This window comes from Vulpes lagopus, chromosome 23 (genome assembly GCF_018345385.1).
Source record: "Vulpes lagopus strain Blue_001 chromosome 23, ASM1834538v1, whole genome shotgun sequence".
Classification (NCBI taxonomy): domain Eukaryota; kingdom Metazoa; phylum Chordata; class Mammalia; order Carnivora; family Canidae; genus Vulpes; species Vulpes lagopus.
In genome coordinates, this window is record NC_054846.1 from 58,935,502 (window position 1) to 58,953,577 (window position 18,076).

General features: G+C 61.5%; 1 protein-coding gene across 3 annotated transcripts; it reads left to right on the forward strand.

Moving 5' to 3' along the window:
* Positions 1 to 6,711: 6,711 nt before the first annotated feature.
* On the forward strand, positions 6,712 to 15,636 carry ZC3H12A (zinc finger CCCH-type containing 12A). 3 transcript variants are annotated; one of them, XM_041739024.1, is made up of 6 exons: positions 6,712 to 6,902; positions 8,311 to 8,785; positions 12,869 to 13,008; positions 13,252 to 13,486; positions 14,011 to 14,117; positions 14,200 to 15,636. In XM_041739024.1, exons 2-6 carry the CDS (start codon positions 8,391 to 8,393, stop codon positions 15,057 to 15,059), a joined length of 1,737 nt encoding a protein of 578 aa, XP_041594958.1. In that variant the 5' UTR covers positions 6,712 to 6,902; positions 8,311 to 8,390; the 3' UTR covers positions 15,060 to 15,636. The 3 variants fall into 3 exon arrangements, with proteins under 3 accessions (XP_041594958.1, XP_041594959.1, XP_041594960.1); XM_041739025.1 differs by having other exon boundaries at positions 6,712 to 6,890; XM_041739026.1 differs by lacking the exon at positions 6,712 to 6,902 and adding an exon at positions 7,944 to 8,231.
* Positions 15,637 to 18,076: the final 2,440 nt, after the last annotated feature.

Genomic DNA, 18,076 nt, shown 5'->3' on the forward strand with positions numbered 1-18,076 from the left:
GACAGACATCTGCGATGCGACCATTCGTTCGGGTTAGGCACTGCCCCGATCTAGTCCCCAAGTGAGTCACCAGGACTTCCGAGCACTTGCGTGGGTTTGAACCTCAGGTCTGCAGCAAACGGGGCCATGGGATGCCTGGGATGGAGAAAGCCCGGCCAGTCCCATGCTCAGCTGTGCCCAAATTAACTCGCTGCGTGGCCGGGGGCAAGTCCCTGTCCCTGGCAGTCTCCCCATCTACATAGCAAAGGTTCCCGGCTAATAGAGTCTCTCTGGGGCTTTCCAGCTCTAACCACGCAGAATGTGAGAATTCAAAGTTCAGAAAAGAGGGAGCTGGGGTAGTGGAGTTTGGGGGGGGTGGGGAGGACCAGCCAGGGAAAAGAGGAGGCAGGCAGGAGGGCCATCTGGCCAGGTCCCCATAAACAGAAAGTCCCCAAGTGTAGACTTTGGACACTTATCTCCCAATGGAAACACACTCGGTCACAGCACATATACGCACAGAGCCGTGCAAACGGACGACGGCGTCGGCCCCTTGCCAAAACACACGGCCCTTGAGGCCCATGAAGGTCTAGATAGATAGGTGTGTTTTTTTTCATCACCTTTTCACTTTGGGAATTGATGTTAGATTTACAGAAGAGTTGCAAAGAGTGTGCCGAGGTCCCGTACAGCCCTCACTCGGGCTCAGGTTCCCTAATGTTATCATCTTCATCTCACACATCTTCATCTTGGCCCCACGTGTGACAGCTAAAACGACACGGCCCCGATGCGAGCCTGTCACTGAAGTCCAGCTCTGCTGCGGACTTAGCACTCTCCCTGATCCAGGAACCCACCCAGGGAACCACGTCGCATCCACTTGGCTGGTTTCTCCGGAGTCCCCTGGGGGCTGTAACTGTGTCTGTCTTTCCAGGCTTTTTAATTAATTAATTAATTAATTAATTAATTATTTTTTTTTGAGAGAGAGAGAGAGCAAGCAGGGGGAGAGGGACAGGGAGAGAGAGAACCTCTAGTAGACCCCCTACCACCGACAAGGAGCGTGGAGCCCGACGAGGGGCTCGATCTCACGACCCTGGATTGTGACCTGAGCTGAAATCAAGAGCCGGACGTTTCACCGCCAGCCAGGTGTCCCCCCAGCCGTGCTTTTTAGAATCCTTTCTGTTCTGAGGCGTCCCGGGCAAGGGTTTTGTAAAAGGCCCTTGGGTTGGCATCCGCCAGAGGCGTCCTCTAGGGTCGTGAGTTTGGGGGAAGAAAATCACAGAAGGGACGTGCGCCTCTCATCAGGCGACCCCGGGGAAGCACGCGATCCACTCTGCTCACTCCAGGCGATGTCAACCTTAGAGACTTGGTCAATGTGGTGTCTACGAGGATTCTCCACCGCAAGGTTTCTATTTTCCCGTCTCCTGCTCTATGGCTCAGAAGCAAGGGGGGGCGCCTGGGTGGCTCAGGCCGTTAAGCAGCTGCCTTCGGCTCAGGGTGTGATCCCAGGGTCCTGGGATCGAGTCCCGCATCAGGCTCCCTGCTCCTCGAGGAGCCTGCTTCTCCCTCTCCCGTTCACCCTGCTTGTGCTCTCTCTCTCAAATAAATAAATATTAAAAAAAAAAAGTCTAGTGCGCAGTCAAGGGAAGGGTAAGGGGGTGGGTTAATCAAGCTCTGTCTCCTGGACAATCGACATAGATTATTTCGAATTCTTTGGTAAGGAAGATTTAGTTCTTCCTTCCCGGTGAGCTATCTATTCAATAATTTATTTCTACCAGTGTGGACTCATGGATATGTATTTTATGCTTCGGGTTATCATCTAATATTCTGTTATTTCTTTTATGGCTCTAATTGTGGCTGCTTTGGCCACTGGAGTGATTTAGCTCCTGGGTCCCTTTGACACAACCCCATCCTTTTGTGTTTTGAGCACTTGCCAACTCTGGGCCCACCAGATGCTCCAGGCTCACCCTTTTCTGGCCCCAGCCCTACAGTCAGCCATTATTCCAAGGAAACAATATCTTCTTTAAAACCGATCCTGCTGGGGATCTCTGGGTGGCTCAGCGGTTTAGCGCCTGCCTTTGGTCCAGGGCGTGTGTGGTCCTGGGATCTGGAATCGAGTCCCACGTCAGACTCCCTGCATGGAGCCTGCTTCTCCCTCTGCCCGTGTCTCTGCCTCTCTCTCTCTCTCTCTATGTCTATTATGAATAAATAAATAAAATCCTAAAAAAAAAAAACGATCCTGCTGATGTATCGTGTACAGTAGTCCCACTGCCTCTGAGCACATGATGAAAAAATTTACTTCGTTCCACTACTGTTTATTTATTTATTTTTTTCCACTGCTGTTTAAAGCATACCTCAATCCTTTTGTAGCTCTACTGTGATGTCTTCTTAAGATATACTAGGAGATGAGGCGCCGGGCTGGCTCCGTCAAAGGAGCACGTGACTCTTGATCCTTGGGTTGTGAGTTCCAGTCCCATGTAGAGATTACGTACATTTTTTTAAATAAAAAATAACTTTAAAAAAATATATGAGAAAAAATAAAATAAAATTAAAAAATATATGAGGAACATCAAAAAAACATGGGAGGGACCTGATTTTTTTCTCTGCTTCTGTAAGTCCTGGATGAATTTAACCTCTGTGGCCACTCTGCCAAGGCCTTGGGGGCAGCCTGCCCACCCTTCCTACACAGGTAACACCCCCCCCCCCCATGAGCTGCCCAGTGGAACCATCAAAAGCCAAGGTAATTCTCTCTCCGGGTCCCCCATCCCTCGCCCAGGGGGTGGGCCAGTCTGGGACCCCTGAAGACCTCACCCAGGCGGGCCAGATGCAGGCAGGTGGCAAGAAAGCAGGCAGGTTCCGGGAAGGAAGCCGGCAAGCCCAGCCTCCAAGACGCAGGCGTGGGCTGGGCATCATCACATCCAGAATGCTCCCGGGAATCAGGGCCAAGGTTTGCAAAATCCAGCTGTAAGTGGAGCAGGGGTTCCCCGGATTCTGGATTCAGCGGAAGAGTCAGCTTCTCAGGAAAGAGCCGCCTTCCTGAGCCGGAAGAGAGTGAGACTCTGGCTCGCCCCGGCTAGCTTTGGGAGGGGACGGAGCTTCGTGACTCATCACCCGGTCGTGCTGGCTACAACTGGCGCAGCGCCGGACCTCCCGGAGGAGGTCCCCTGCGGGCAATCACAATCCAGAACGTAGGGACACGGGCCGGGCGTGGTGGGAGCAGAGGAGCGCTGGAAGAGTCTCGGTGGGCCTCCTGGAGGAGGTGACATCATCAAAAAAGATGAATGGAACCGGGCAGGCAGCCATCTGGGGCAGGAAGGAGGCAAGGGCACTCCCAGCCAAGGACGAGGCACGTGCAGAGCACTGGCCTGGGGCCTGCCGCCCAGCGAGCAGTCCCCAAATGTGAGGCATTCTCGCTGGGGTTGACGTATCATCATTACGGTGATCAACCTGGCCTCGTTTCTCAATATTTTTACTATCTTAAAAGTAGTTATGAGGCCGAGTAAACGCCTAATGTCACTGAGCTTAATGTTAAAAGGGTTCCCGTGAAGATGGGGGCACAGCAGACAGGGTGCTCAACAGGAGCAGAGACCACTGTGGGCCCCCCTGGAAAGGGGGCTTTGTTTGCCCTCTGTGCCTGGCTTGGGGTCAGCCCCCGGGGTTGCTATGCCTGGAGGGCGCAGGAGGGAACCGTTTGGGATCTTTAGAGTTAAGGTAGGTAACAAAGCAGGGACTTGGGTACATGGGGTCAGGAAGTCTGGAAGAGCAGCTTAAGGGCCTGGCTAGAGATGCACGCACGTTCCCTCCTCCCTGGGTCTTCCGTGACCTCCTGAGACAGGCAGGTACTGGAGGTGGGTACCTCAGAGCTCTGCAAATCCCAGCCCCACTAGCTCCGGGCCCCTGGGCCAGTGACTTCACTCTGTTTGTTTCTGCGACTCTAGTTAAGATTATGTACGAGGATATCCAAAGCACACTCCTGGTAATAGCCACATAGGTAAATAAATAACAAATCCCAGAAATAACATCCAGTAACAGAATGGCTGAATGACCAGTGGTATATTCCTAAAATAGAATGTTATTCAATCACCAAATGAGTAAGTTATAGGTATACAGGCAATAGAAAGGCATTTTCTTTCTTTTTTTTTTTAAAAAAAGATCTGATTTATTTATTCACAAGAGACACACACACAGAGAGGCAGAGACACAGGCAGAGGGAGAAGCAGGCTCCCTGCGGGGAGCCTGATGTGGGACTTGATCCCAGGACCCCGGGTTCATGCCCTGAGCCAAAGGTACACGCTCAACCGCTGAGCCACCCAGGCGCCCCAAGAAATGTATTTTAAAAAGCAATGTGGTGTTGCCTGGCTGGCTGTGTCGGTGAAACCTGTGACTCTTGATCTTGGGGATGTGGGTTCGAGCTCCACATCGGGTGTAGAGACTAGCTGAAAATAAAAGTTTAAATTAAAAAAAACAACAACAATGCTGTGTGGAAAAGGGGAGTCATATAACTATAGAACGATGTCCTTTGCACCCCAAAAAGCAAAACCCAACTAAACAACATGTTATCTTGGGATTTCTACCAAGGTTGGTAAAACTAAGAGAAACATCGAGGAAATGATTAGCATAATTAAAACAAAATTCAGGAAAGTCGTCCTTCGGGATGAGGGAGGAGGCTGAAGTGGAGGCAAGTGGAAGGTCTTAAAGGTACTGGTATAGGTCTTGTTTATATAAATGTATATATTTATTTATTTATTAGATTTTATTTATTTATTCATGAGACACAGAGAGAGGCAGAGACACAGGCAGAGGGAGAAGCAGGCTCTATGAAGGGGGCCCATGCGGGACCTGATCCCAGGATCCCGGGATCACCCCTGAGCTGAAGGCAGACGCTCAACTGCTGAGCCCCCCAGAGGTCCTGGGTCTCATTTTGTTTTTTGATTTTTTTTTGTTTTTTTTTTTTATTATTTATTTATGATAGTCATACAGAGAGAGAGAGGCAGAGACAAGGCAGAGACATAGGCAGAGGGAGAAGCAGGCTCCATGCACCAGGAGCCTGACGTGGGATTCGATCTCGGGTCTCCAGGATCACGCCCTGGGCCAAAGGCAGGCGCCAAACCGCTGCGCCACCCAGGGATCCCTCTGGGTCTCATTTTGTAATGAGCTAGTGGACATGCGAATATCTTACTGTTGTTACTATCATCCGTTCAGCTGTCCCCGTGCAGCGTATATGGTGTCTTCACATCGAAGCTTTCCTCTGTCCCACTAATTCCCTATGGGGCCCAGGCCTGGGGGAGGCAGCTCTGTTCCCAGGGCTCCCGCTCCCTGAACCTGTTTCCCCATCTCCAAAGGGAGCTGGTGTAGGTAGGGCGGCTCAGGCTGTGTCCTCCAGCTTGTGGGTTGTGTTCCCTTTTTTTTTTTTTTTAAAGATTTTATTTATTTATTCATAAGAGACAGAGAGACAGAGAGAGAGAGAGGCAGAGACACAGGCAGAGAGAGAAGCAGGCTCCATGCAGGGAGCCTGATGTGGGACTTGATCCCGGATCCCCAGGGCTACACCGTGGGCTAAAGGCAGATGCTTAGCCACTGAGCCATCCAGGGATCTCTGTGTTCCCTTTTTAAACACACACACACTTGGGATCCCTGAGTGGTTTAGTGCCTGCCTGCCTTTGGCCCAGGGTATGATCCTGGAGTCCTGGGATCGAGTCCCACGTCAGGCTCCCGGCAGAGAGCCTGCTTCTCCCTCCTCCTGTGTCTCTGCCTCTCTCTCTCTATGTCTATCATAAATAAATAAATAAATCTTAAAAAGAAAAAATAAACACACACACTTGAGAGCAGGGGTCAGGCCCCATCGTGTCACACACAAGTCTCCCCTCTGCCCAGAGTCACTCACTGGTGGTTTCAAAAGTGGCAAAGGTGGCAGCTGGTCCCTGGATGAGGAGCTTCTGGCCCTAGTCCCAATCCTTTCCAGATGGGGCAATTAAGCGCTTTCTGAACTTCTGGGGGGTTCAATGGGCACCGCAGTCTGTCTGTCTTCCTCACCTAAGCCCAAGGGGTGGGTAGTGGGAAGCGCTGTGCTCCGCTCAGAGCCTAGGACTGCCTGACCCGGCCCCGAAAGCGTCCTCCCCGTGGGTGTGTGTGTGCGCGCGCAAAGCACAGTGTGCACACTCACGGCGACCGCTGTAAGCACCTCTCTGCTGCTTTTTCACCCCCATCGAGGGTACTTCCTGGCTGTGCTGGTCCATCCCGGCCAGTGTCCTCACCGCCCCCCCCACCGTGTCCCCGCTGCGGTCCCGGTGCACCTGTTGCGTGTTCCCGGCTCGGTCGGGGGCGGGGGGGCGGGGGGGCCGGGTCTGCCGCTGCGGACCGACTTCCAGCTGCGGGTGGGGCGACCTCCGTGCACCCGGGTCACTCGAGGCGCCCGTGGCCGAGCGGAGGCCGCCGGGTCGTAGGTGTCGCGCGGCGCCGAGCGCACCCCGGGGAGTCCGCGCTCCCGCCCCGCGCACGTAGCGGCCGCCGCGGCCCTGCCCCGCCCCCCGACCTCGGGCCCCGACGGCGAGCGCGCTCGGGCTGCGGGGGCGGGGCCGGGCAGCCCGGGGCGGGGCCTGGCGGCCCGTGGGCGGGGCCTTGTTGCGCCGAGGGCGTGGCCTGGCGGCCCGGGGGCGGGGCCTTGTGGCGCCGAGGGCGTGGCCTGGCGGCCCGGGGGCGGGGCCTTGTGGCGCCGAGGGCGTGGCCTGGCGGCCCGGGGCGTGACCGGGGCGGAGCAGGAAGGGGCGGTGGCCGCTCCGCCCCCTGCTCCCGGGCCGCGGGCCGCCTCCCCGCCGGCTTCCGCGTCACGGTGCCGACCGCCACCTGCCCGCTCCGTATAAAGGCGCCGCCGGCCTCGCCCCCGGGACTCGGCCCCATGGAGACGCCGCGGGCCGCGGCAGGTGCTCGGCGGGGTGAGGCGGGGGCGCGGGGCGCGGGGCGCGGGGAGGGCGGGCGGAGGGGGCGCGCGGGGCGGCTCGCCGCGGGTCCTCGGGAACCCCTCCCTCCTCCGACTTGGCCCAAGTTGGGGCGGCCGGGCGGGGGGAGGCCCAGGGTCCCGGGGAGCCGAGGGAGCGCGGCGCTCGGGGCGCCTGCGGGACACCCCAACCGGAGTTTCCCAGCAACTTTTCCCGCCGGTGGGTCGCCCCGGAAACTTCCTCCGTCGGGCCCGGGAGTCGGGTCGCGGGGCCCCTCCTGGGCCTGGGCTGCGAGCGCCGAGCGAGCGGAGGCGGCGGCCTCGGCGGGGAAGCCCCCCTCCCCCCGCCTCCCCCTCCTCCTCCCTCCTCCCCTCCTCCTCCCTCCTCCTCTCCTCCTCCTCTCCTCCTCCTCTCCTCCTCCCCCTCCCCCCTCTTCCTCCCTCCTCCCCCCTCCTCCTCCCTCCTCCTCCCTCCTCCCCCCTCCTCCTCCCTCCTCCTTCCTCCCTCCTCTCCTCCTCCTCCTCCCTCCTCCCTCCTCCCTCCTCTCCTCCTCCTCCCCCCTCCCCCCGCCTCCCCCTCCCTCCTCCCCCCTCCTCCTCCCCCCGCCTCCCCTCCTCCTCCCTCCTCCCCTCCTCCTCCCTCCTCCCCCCGCCTCCCCCTCCTCCTCCCTCCTCCCCTCCTCCTCCCTCCTCCCCCCGCCTCCCCCTCCTCCTCCCTCCTCCCCTCCTCCTCCCTCCTCCCCCCGCCTCCCCCTCCTCCTCCCTCCTCCTCCCTCCTCCTCCCTCCTCCCTCCTCTCCTCCTCCTCCCCCCTCCCCCCGCCTCCCCCTCCTCCTCCCCTCCTCCTCCCTCCTCCCCCGCCTCCCCCTCCTCCTCCCTCCTCCCCTCCTCCTCCCTCCTCCCCCCGCCTCCCCCTCCTCCTCCCTCCTCCCCCCTCCCCCCTCCTCCTCCCTCCTCCCCCCTCCTCCTCCCTCCTCCCTCCTCCCTCCTCCCTCCTCCCCCCTCCTCCCCCCTCCCGGGTTTCCATCCCGGGGCCCCGCCCCGCAGCGGTGGGGGCGCAGCGACGTCGTGCAAGGCCGCCTGGGACCTCTGGGTCCCCGGGGGCGCCGTGGGGCCGGGGGCAGGGTGGGAGGTGGAGCCAGGCTGCCCGAGTTCAAGCCCTTGCTGCCACCAGCTAACAGCTGGATGGATGACCTGAAGCCAGTTCTTGAAAGTCTGTGGCTCGGGTTCATCCTTTATAGAGTGGGGATGACAACTCCCAGCCAGGATGGCTTTTGAGAGGGGGAGAAGAGGCGACACATGCAGATGGCTTTGCCTGGTGCCACCGGGTCAGTGTGGCCTCGACCTGCCGGTTGGGACAGAGCGGCCCCCAGCCCTGCATCTCTAACTCCTTCCGTGGTCCTACAGGAGCTGTGACAGGTGTCTTCCATCCGTCTGAGCTGTGATTGGCACGTGGAGAGAGGTCCGCTCAGGAGGCCGGCCCCACCATGAGTCTGTGGGAGCTTGAGGAGCGCAGCTGCCCAGGTTCCCCCAGGCCACTTCAGGAGCCCAGCGCCCACGACGACGCAACGGCTGCGGAGATGCAGATGAAGGTTGATTTCTTCCGCAAGCTGGGCTACTCGTCAGCTGAGATCCACGGTGCCCTGCAGAAACTGGGGGTGCAGGCCGACACCAACACAGTGCTGGGCGAGCTGGTCAAACATGGGTCAGCACCCGAGCGGGAGCGCCAGAGCTCCCTGGACCCCTGCACTCAGCCCCCCCTGGTCCCCCGGGGTGGGGGCACCCCCAAGGCTCCAAGCCTGGAGCCCTCACCCCCGGAGGAGAACAAGGAGGGCAGTGACCTGAGACCTGTGGTCATCGACGGGAGCAACGTGGCCATGAGGTACGTGTCGTTTCTGGAGCCGAGACGAGGGCTTGCGGCCAGGAACGGTGGCCATATGCTTCTGTCTCTGGTAGAGGGGCTTGCAGGAGTCTGACCCGTTCTCACAGGCTGCTCTAGAGGAAGGGAAAGCCATTGCTTGAGGCTCTCCCTTAATCCTGATGGCTTCTTAGAAGTGGGTTAGGAATGTTTTGGAGTGAGGATAGGAGCTCAGAGATGCGCTCGTGAGCACGCTGCCGGGAAGTGGTAGAGCAGGGATTCGCACTCGGGTCCTTCTCTGCCTGGCGTTCACCACAGGCTCTTCGTCTCTCCCTGAAGACCAGCACTCGTTCTCGGTCCTTCTCCTGCAACCCAAGGCCGTATGCTGGTACGGGATCAGGCTGTGGGGCCAGCTCGCCCTGTGGGAGCCAGTCACTGCTGGTCTCTGAGCTTTCCCTCTCGGTCAGGGAGACCCAGCGAACCCCTGCTCCGGGGACACTGTGAGGAGTGGAGGCACAAAGCCTGGAGAGAAATGCAAGCTCAGTAAGCGGGAGTTGGCGCCACTGTTACTTAGGGTCTGGGGCCTCTGAGGCCTTGTTGTCCGAGACCTGGACCCCCAAGGAGGCAGGACTGGGTGCTGTGACCAAGAGTGACCTCGAGGATCTGGCTTACATTGTGGGGCGGGGGTGGGGGGCAGGTCAGCAGTGACTTGGGTCGCCTCTGCTACAGCCCAGCCACCTGGGCTGCACTGGGCCTGGGCTCCCGCACACCCCCTCCCCCTGGGGCCAGGAGTCCACCCCACTGAACCTCCCCTTTCCGAGAGGACTGTCACAGGGAATGGGGCCAAGTGAAGCCGGGCCCAGGGCCGACCCTCGACCCTTGACCCTTGACCCTTGACCCTCGGGAGCCCAGACCTCCCTTCAGTCCAGGCCCCGCCCTCTGGGTCAGGGTGGGTGGATCCTTCACCAGGAAGAGTCCCAGTGGCCTGGGTCAGGGAGACCCTCGGACCCTTGTGGGTGAGCCTGGGCAGGGCCCCTCCCCCAGCTGCCCCAGGGGCCTTCCAGGTGGGCGCCTCCCACTCTCAACCCAGCTGGGCCAGTCAGCGGTCAGGCTGCTCCAGGCCCAGCTCCCCCGGTGTGGAGGCCGCCCTGACCGCCCCACCTTGATCGGTCTTCCTGTCTCTGAAATGGGCTGAGCCGAGGCAGGAGGTTGGGTAAAGCCCGTTCCCACTTGCTAGCAGCAGCAGGTCACTGCCTGTGCTGTGAGAGGGGGTCTTCTCTGGGGCCTGTGACTTCTTCCCCCGGGCCAGCCATGTGCTTTGTATGTTTGTATCCCGGCGGGAGGAGGGGGGGCCGGAGGGAGGGGGTTTCTGAGCCAGCGGTAGCAGGAGGGGAATTCCAGCCTCTGACTTCCTGTCTCCGCCGCGGTTCCTGCCCTGCTGCCCCCCCCCCCCAGGGCAGGCCGGCCCCACCGTATGCAAATCGTGGGGAAATTCACCTCTGTTTCCTTCTAAGGGAATTTTTCTCCTCTGCTGGGCCCAGCCCAGGCTGATCTCTTCACCTGGCCGGCCTGGCCGGGCCCTGCCCTGGATCCCGGGGTGGGAGCAGCCCGGCCCAGTCCCCTACGACCTCCCACAACTTAGCCAGCCTAGTTAGCCAGGCTGGGGGCGGGAGGGGGGGTAGGGGTGACCTTCTGGGCAAACCGGACTGCACGGGGGTGGGGAGGATGTCTGGTTTTCCTGTGCCAGTGGAGCTTCCTCCATTGCAGCAAGAGGGACTCAAGTTGGCTGTAAGGAGCCACTCCTGGCCCGGCTCGACTTGAGGAACTGCCTCGTGGGTTCAGCTCCTAAGAGCCAGGCTCTCACTACCTGCCTAGCAAGTGTTTTGGGAGCGAGGGCAGCTGCAAGCAGACCTGTCCCCGGCCCAGCGTTTGGATGCCTGAGGCAGGGCGCCTTCCTGGAAGCTCGGGTGTCCCAGTAAAGTCCCGGGCTTGCAGACGCAGGCCGGGAGGGGGCATAGGCACGTACACGCGTGTGTACGGAAGCAGGCGCGGTGGGTACGTGTGCCGACGGCTTACCCGAGCCAGAGAGCCACGCTGGGGGTTTGGGGAGGCCGCAGAGGTCCAGGGAGTGCGGATGTGATGGGGGGCGGGGGGAGCACCGGGCTTTGTGAAGAGAAACCAGGGATCCTGTCCTGGAAGGTCCCGGAAGGCTTCTTGGAGGCAGTGCCATTTGGCTCAGGGTCTGGAGGAAGAGGAGGAGCTTGCCAAAGGCCTCCCGTCCCCTGTGCCCTGTCCCCTGCCTGCCCCTATTCCACACTTGGGAGCTTCCCTCTCTGCTGTAAGAACTCCGGGGCCCGGACGTGCAAGCTCTGTCTCTTAACCACTGGCCGGGGGACCGTAAATGAGTTGCGGCTCCTCAGGTTCCTTCGCGGTGGCCTCAAAAGGACCAAGGAGGCATGGCCTCGTGTGGCCTCCCGTAGGAGCTCGGGACCCCCTCAGCCCACCTGGCCCCGCCGCCAGGGCTGGTGCTTGTACCTGTCTGAGCATCAGCACCGGGGGCGGAGGTGAGCACAGGCTCCGTCCCCCTGACCCCGTTGATGTACCTGCTGTGCTCTGCTCTGGATCAGTTCTGTCAGGGGAACGAAGGGGAAAAGGGCCTTTACGTGCAGGACCCTCCTCGGAGGCTCGCTGAGGGGTGCACGCTGAGCTCTTGGGTCAGGGCCTTGCTCGCGGCCCCGGGCGCTGCCTCCCGCTGGACTTTGGCTCCCCGACAGTCTATGGAGACCTTCAGACTGGGGGCCCCGGCCTGTGCCCCCCACCCAGCGCCCTCTGTGCCCCCTGGCGGCCCCACCCCCATCTCTGCCTTCTCTTGGGACTCCAACTACCACCACCCACAGGATGTGGTCGCTCGTGGACTTGCCTCTTTTGTGTAACGTTCATTCTGTCTTATTTGCCAAACGCGAACGTCAGGGCTGTTTGAGGAGGGCTTTGTGAGGGGCAGGGGCTGCTGGGGAGGGAGCTGCAGCTGGGGCTTGGAGCCCCCCCCCCCCCCCCCCCCCCCCCCCCCCCGACAACACCCAGTGTTCCCCGGGAACCTCCAGCCCCCTCTTACCCTCCCAGGAAGCCCGTGGGAACTTCCACTACTTTGTGGGGCTGTCTCTGGCCTCAAGGAAACAGGAAAGTTAGGCCACGGACACGGGCTTTTCCTAACGAGACTACAGACGGACAGGCCCGTTTTTTCAGATAGGGAAACTGAGCCAGAGCAAGCCAGCGGCCCTGCCAGTCTGGCTTCTGGATCCAGCCAGGTTTGGATGAGGTGACATCCAGCCATCAGACCGCGCAGGGCGGATGTCCCCTCTCCCAGCCCTCCTGCTAACAGTCCCCTGGCTGCTTCCAGATGGTCTTTCTGCCTCAGATCACGCCATCCTGAGGGGCGAGGAGGGGACCCGGGACAGGCATTTGGGGGAACTGGCAGCCTCGGGAGGAAGCTCTTTCACTTTCAGGCTGCAACGCTCCTAAGCCATGTCCCACTGTCACCACCCGCCCCGGTTTGGATCATGGATCCTGCCTCCTTCCCTTGAGCTGTCCTCACTCCCGAGCCCTGGGGCCTGTGTGGGACTGAACTTTAATCCACGTTTAATCCGGAGCAATCTGGTTTCTCTCCGGTTAGCTTGTCCCTTCCCACCCCCACCGCCAGCACCGCCCAGCGGGCGAGGGCGGAGCAGTGACTCAGGGAGCCTGTGTACGTTTGTGTCCCCGTGGTCCCGGCCCCCCCTCCCCGCCCCCCCCCCCCCGGGGTGGGGCAGGAACCAGAAGGCTCCCGCAGCCTTTCCCCCACCCCCAGGTGTGTTGCAAGCGGCCTGACCCTCCTCCACATGGGGAGCGGGTGCCACTGGATTCCTGGGCGGCTCCTCACTGTCGGGAGATGGAACCTCAGGGAAAGTCCCTGGTGTGGCCATCCCTGACGCTGTGGGAACCAGCGGGGAATGCGGGCCTGGGGCCAGAGGGCAGTGGGCTGAGCCCCGCCTCCACACGCCTGGCCAGGGCCCAGGGCCCCCTGGGCCGGCCGCCCCTCGCAGGCTGACCCCGACCCTCCTGGTCCTGCAGCCACGGGAACAAGGAGGTGTTCTCCTGCCGCGGCATCCTCCTGGCAGTGAACTGGTTCCTGGAGCGGGGCCACACAGACATCACGGTGTTTGTGCCGTCCTGGAGGAAGGAGCAGCCTCGGCCCGATGTGCCCATCACAGGTGAGTGGCACCCCCGTCCCGCCTCACCTGGGGTGGCCTCACCGCCCCAGCAGGGCTTCTGCCCAAGAGAAGACCCTCAGGCTGTGTGACCGGCCACCCCTAGGCCTCAAGCAGGGACCAGCGTCTCCTTTCCCAGCTTGCCCCTTCCTGCCTTGGTGCACCTGCGGCTCTGAGCCCCTGGGCCTTGGCCGCCAGGACGCTAGGGGTCCAGGCCCAGCCCTGACCTGTGCTGCCATCTCCCAGACCAGCACATCCTGCGGGAGCTGGAGAAGAAGAAGATCCTGGTGTTCACCCCGTCGCGGCGCGTGGGGGGCAAGCGCGTGGTGTGCTACGACGACCGCTTCATCGTGAAGCTGGCCTATGAGTCTGACGGGGTCGTGGTCTCCAATGACACCTACCGGGACCTCCAGGGTGAGCGGCAGGAGTGGAAGCGCTTCATTGAGGAGCGCTTGCTCATGTACTCCTTCGTCAACGACAAGTACGTGCCGGCCCTCGGGTCCAGGGTCCCCGGGGGGGAGGCAGACGCGTCCTCGGGCGTGGGGGGCTGCTGGGGGGGGGCAGCTCTGTTGGGGCCACGGCCTCACATCTGGGCAGCTTTGGGGGTGAAGGATCTGTCGCCAGGTGGAAGGGGGCGTCCAGGTGGAAGGGGGCGTCGGGCTGGGCCAGGCCGGGCAGGGGGCGGAGCAGAAGTGGGTGTGGGGGGCTTTGGTTACTGGTTCAGCACTGGGTCCCTGGGGACCAACTGCCCTAGGTGCAGACTTCCGGGAGCCCGGCCTCCCCACTGCCACAAGAGCTCCCCCCTTGAGGGCTGCTCTGAGGGCCCCTCCAGCCGGGCCCCCTGGCCACCCCCCTCCTTGGGGCATTCACACCGGCGGCCAGGGACGACCTGCAGGACGATTGATCACCAGTTTTAGGGGCTGCTCTCCCTCCCATTGTCCCTGGTGGGGTCGCGGTCCAGCCTCTCCCCGGGAAGCCCCTCCATGCCTCCCACCTGCTCCCCAGGTTCATGCCCCCCGATGACCCCCTGGGCCGGCACGGCCCAAGCCTGGACAACTTCCTGCGTAAGAAGCCGCTGACAGCCGAGCACAGGAAGCAGCCGTGCCCCTACGGTAAGAGACCCTCGGGGGCCCCTTCCCTGTCCCAGCCCCGGAGCGGGAGCCCCCCGCTCTGACACCCCGTCCTGTCTTCCAGGGAGGAAGTGCACCTACGGGATCAAGTGCCGGTTCTTCCACCCCGAGCGGCCCAGCCGCCCCCAGCGCTCAGTGGCTGACGAGCTCCGTGCCAATGCCCTCCTGTCGCCCCCGCGGGCCCCGGGCAAGGACAAAAGCGGCCGGCGGCCTGCACCCTCCTCACAGCCCGGCTCCGTGCCCACAGAGCCTGAGCCATGTGGCCTTGACGGGACGCTGGGAGCACAGGCAACCCCGGGGCCGCAGCGAGAGGGTCCCCCGGCGCCCTTGGGCCCCGCGGGCAGGAGCGTCCCACCTGGCGGGGGTGGCCCGGGTGGGCGCACAGACTGGTTCCCACAGACGCTCGACTCCGTCTCATACACGTCCCAGGAGTGTCTGGACTCGGGCATCGGCTCCCTGGAGAGCCAGATGTCGGAACTGTGGGGCGTCCGCGGCGGAGGCCCTGCTGAGCCGGGCCCAGCCTGCGGCCCTTACGCGGGTTACAGCCCCTACAGGGCAGAGCTCCCGGCCCCTCGGGGGGCTTTCTCGGCCTTCGGAGGGCCCGTGGGTGGCGGCCACTTCAGCGTCCCCGCGGACTATGCGCCCCCGCCGGCTACCTTCCCGGCCCGGGAGTACTGGTCGGAGCCCTACCCGCTGCCCCCACCCACCCCTGTCCTGCCTGAGCCCCCGGGGCCAGCCGAGGGGGGCCCGTGGGGGGCGCCGGGCAGCCTGGCCAAGGAGCGAGCCAGCGTGTACACCAAGCTGTGCGGGGTCTTCCCCCCACACCTGGTAGAGGCCGTGATGGGGCGCTTCCCGCGGCTGCTGGACCCACAGCGGCTGGCGGCGGAGATCCTCTCTTACCAGCCCCAGCACCCCAGCCAGTGAGCCGGTCGGAGGGGCCGTCGAAGTAGGGAAGGGAACCCACAAACCAAAGATACTGTAGGATTGGTCCTACCCCGCCCGGCGGCGCCGTCGCGGGGCAGGAGCGATCACCCTGTTGATGCACATTGTATCTGTAGTTTAAGGAGACGCTGCCCTAAGGCGTCGTGGCTGAAGCCCAAACCCTCCTTTCTCGGAGGGCGGGGAGGGCGGCGGTGGGGAGCAGAGGCCTGGGCTGGGGGCCCTGTGCGCGGCCCCCCCTCCGCCCCGTCCCTGGGACGCCGGCCTCGGCTGGCTAGTTAGGCACCGTGTGCCTGCCCTCCAAGGGCCCCTCCTGTACGCCAATGAGGCCTCTTGGGTGCTCTCGCGGGGCACCTGGCTTCATGTCAGTAAGCAAGATGCTTCTTAATACCCCCTCCGTCCCGCTCTGTTCGCCGTGTCCCGGCCCCCGACCCTCTGTGCTGGGGGTCCTCTTGCCCTCCCGCGGGGGTGGGGTGCGTGTATGTACCTGTACAGGTGTAACGTGCACTATCCTAAGTGTAAGTCCTTGCCTTTCTTAACATGTCAATAAAGTTCAGTGTGAGCCCTGTGTTGTGCTTGGGGCGTGGCCGGGGCCTTTGGGCAATGGGGGGTCCACAGATGTGCACCCACCCAAAGTGCTCAGCCCCTTGGGGGCAGGGCCTGGAGTGGAGGGGGAGACCCACAGGCTGGGGTGGGGGGTTGGTGGGGGAGGTCCTAGAGTCGAAGCATGTAAGGGCTTGAAGTCCTGAGGCCGTGGTGTGGGGAGGGGGTAGTAGGGGTTGGGGGCAGGATTGGTCTGTTCCCCTTTTCTCTCCGGCGACCAGAGCCGAGGACAGAAGACCACCTGGCTGAGAAGAGGGCTTCCAGGACAGCTGAGGAGACAAGCGGGGGTGGGGACTGGGTGCTTGGCTCCAGCCCCTTCCTCCCAGGCAGGTGATGCCAGCGTCACCTCAGAGGTCGGGGGTCCTGCTCCCCAACTCAGGAACTGGCCTGCCACCAACTGTCACCGGGGCAACTATCCACCTCTCTGGGTGGGCCTCAGTTTACTCATCTGTGAAGCGGGGAGCATGCATGTTGAGCACATGACCCAGTGCCTGGCACATAGTAAGTGCTGCGGGCTGTGCTCACCTCACCATCCTGACCCTCTTAGCAGCCCCTAGGAGGAAGGAAGCCAGGCAGGGACATACATTTTTTTTTTTTCAGATAAATAAGATCTAAAGGTTAAATATTTTAAGTGAAAAGCTGGATTATGAAATGATCCCGAAACAAACACTATCAGCAGGAGAAAATGGAAAAAAATAGGTTTTTTTTTTGAAAAAATACAGTTTTAATCATTCTATATTTGGACACCGCACCTAATCTGTACTTATTGTGAAGATTTTACAGTATCTGTATTTTTTTTCTTTTTTTTTTTTTCTTTTTTTTTTTTAGAAACTGCTTTTAGAACAGCTGCACAGCCTGGTGAAGAAAACGCCAGACTGGTCATCTCCCTGCTCGCTGGCCCCCCACCCCCGCCCACTGCGTTCTTCACCCTGAACTTTTTTTTTTTTTTTTTGTAATTTAGAGAGACAGAGGGAAAGAGCAAGTTGTGTGGGGCGTGCAGAGGGGCAGAAGGAGAAGCAGATCCCCACTGAGCAGGGAACCTGACCTGGGGCTTGATCCCAGGACCTGGGGATCGTGACCAGAGCAGAAATCTAGAGTCAGACGCTCAGCTGACTGCACCACCCAGGCCGTTCTGTAGAAGCCTGCATTTGAAGCGGGAACCCAGGGGCAAGGTGGGAACGCTCTGAGCTCTTGCAGCCCCCACTCGTGCTCTTCGGGGCACCCCATGCCCAGTGCTTCCAGCCTCTTCGGAAGGTTTTAGCTGCACAAAGAAATGTCATTGCCTTATAAGATTTTTTTTTTCCAATCAGGTACTGTATTCCAGATTAAAAGGCTATTTATGGGTCTTTGTTTTTTTGGGACGGGAAGCTAAAAGACCAGACTGTCCAGTTCGTTATCAGCCACTGGCACGGCCAGGGAAGGCCACCAGCAAGGCAAGGCCGAGCCCGTGGCCGGAGATCCCAGGGACAGGGCAGGCTGGAGGAGGCCCTGGGGTGGGGGCCCCCGGCTCCACACAGCTGAGGAAGCAAGGCCTCCAGACGCTGCTGGTTTGCTTTGCAAGGGCTCGCAGGCTCTGAGGGAGGGAGAGAGGCACCCCCACAGAAGCCCTACTGCCCCGGGAGGGGGGCAGGGCCATCCCAGCCACCTAATCAGCAGGGGCCGCCCCAGCAGCACCCGCCAGGCCCCTGCCACCCCGCCAGCCGGGGGACAGCCCCGAGGGCCGCAGCATGTGGGGTGTGGGGTGAGGAGCATCCAGGCAGGAGGCAGGGGCCCTTCGGCACCGCTACCCCCCCAGGACCTGCCGGGCCTCCCCGTCCTGCATCCTGCCCGCTGCAGCGCCTTCCCTCCCAGGGCCTGGGTGCTCCCACCACCCACAGGGGGGGCACAGGGGTCCCTGCGCAGCTCCAAGCCGACCAGGAGACCCCTCAGCTCGCTGGGGCCTGCTGGGGTGGGGGGGTGGCAGGGCCTGGCCATGCGGCCTGCGCAGCCCCCTCCCCTCCAGGCCCGGGCTCCACGGCTGAGCCCCAGGCTGTGGCAGCACGTCTCACGCGGGCTCCTGGGGCCTGGAGGGCAGCAGAGACCCCCAAGCTCCGGTGCCGAGGGGACCCAGCCCACAGGGCCAGCCTGCTGCCCTTTCCTCCTCTGCCTTCCTGCCTCCAGGGCCAAGCAGCCAACGGGGAAACCAGGGAGTATGCAAATCCCTGCATTGCTGGGAAATGATCCTGGGGAGCTCCCGGAGCGCCAGCCCCCCCCCACCCCCAGGCTCTGGCCAGCAAGGCCTGACCCAGAGGCGGGCTAACCTCCCCAGGGGCCAGGGTCACTACAGAAACCTTGGCCTCCCTGGGCAGAGAAGCAACTGGGCCCCAGTGGATGAAACTTGGAACCCTCCCTTGGGTGTC

Excerpts from the sequence above, each read along its gene's own strand:
- ZC3H12A (XM_041739024.1), top strand. The coding sequence starts at position 8,391 with ATGAGTCTGTGGGAGCTTGAGGAGCGCAGCTGCCCAGGTTCCCCCAGG. Across the intron at positions 8,786-12,868 it reads GGGAGCAACGTGGCCATGAG|CCACGGGAACAAGGAGGTGT; the intron begins GTACGTGTCGTT and ends CTGGTCCTGCAG. Across the intron at positions 14,118-14,199 it reads GAAGCAGCCGTGCCCCTACG|GGAGGAAGTGCACCTACGGG; the intron begins GTAAGAGACCCT and ends CCTGTCTTCCAG.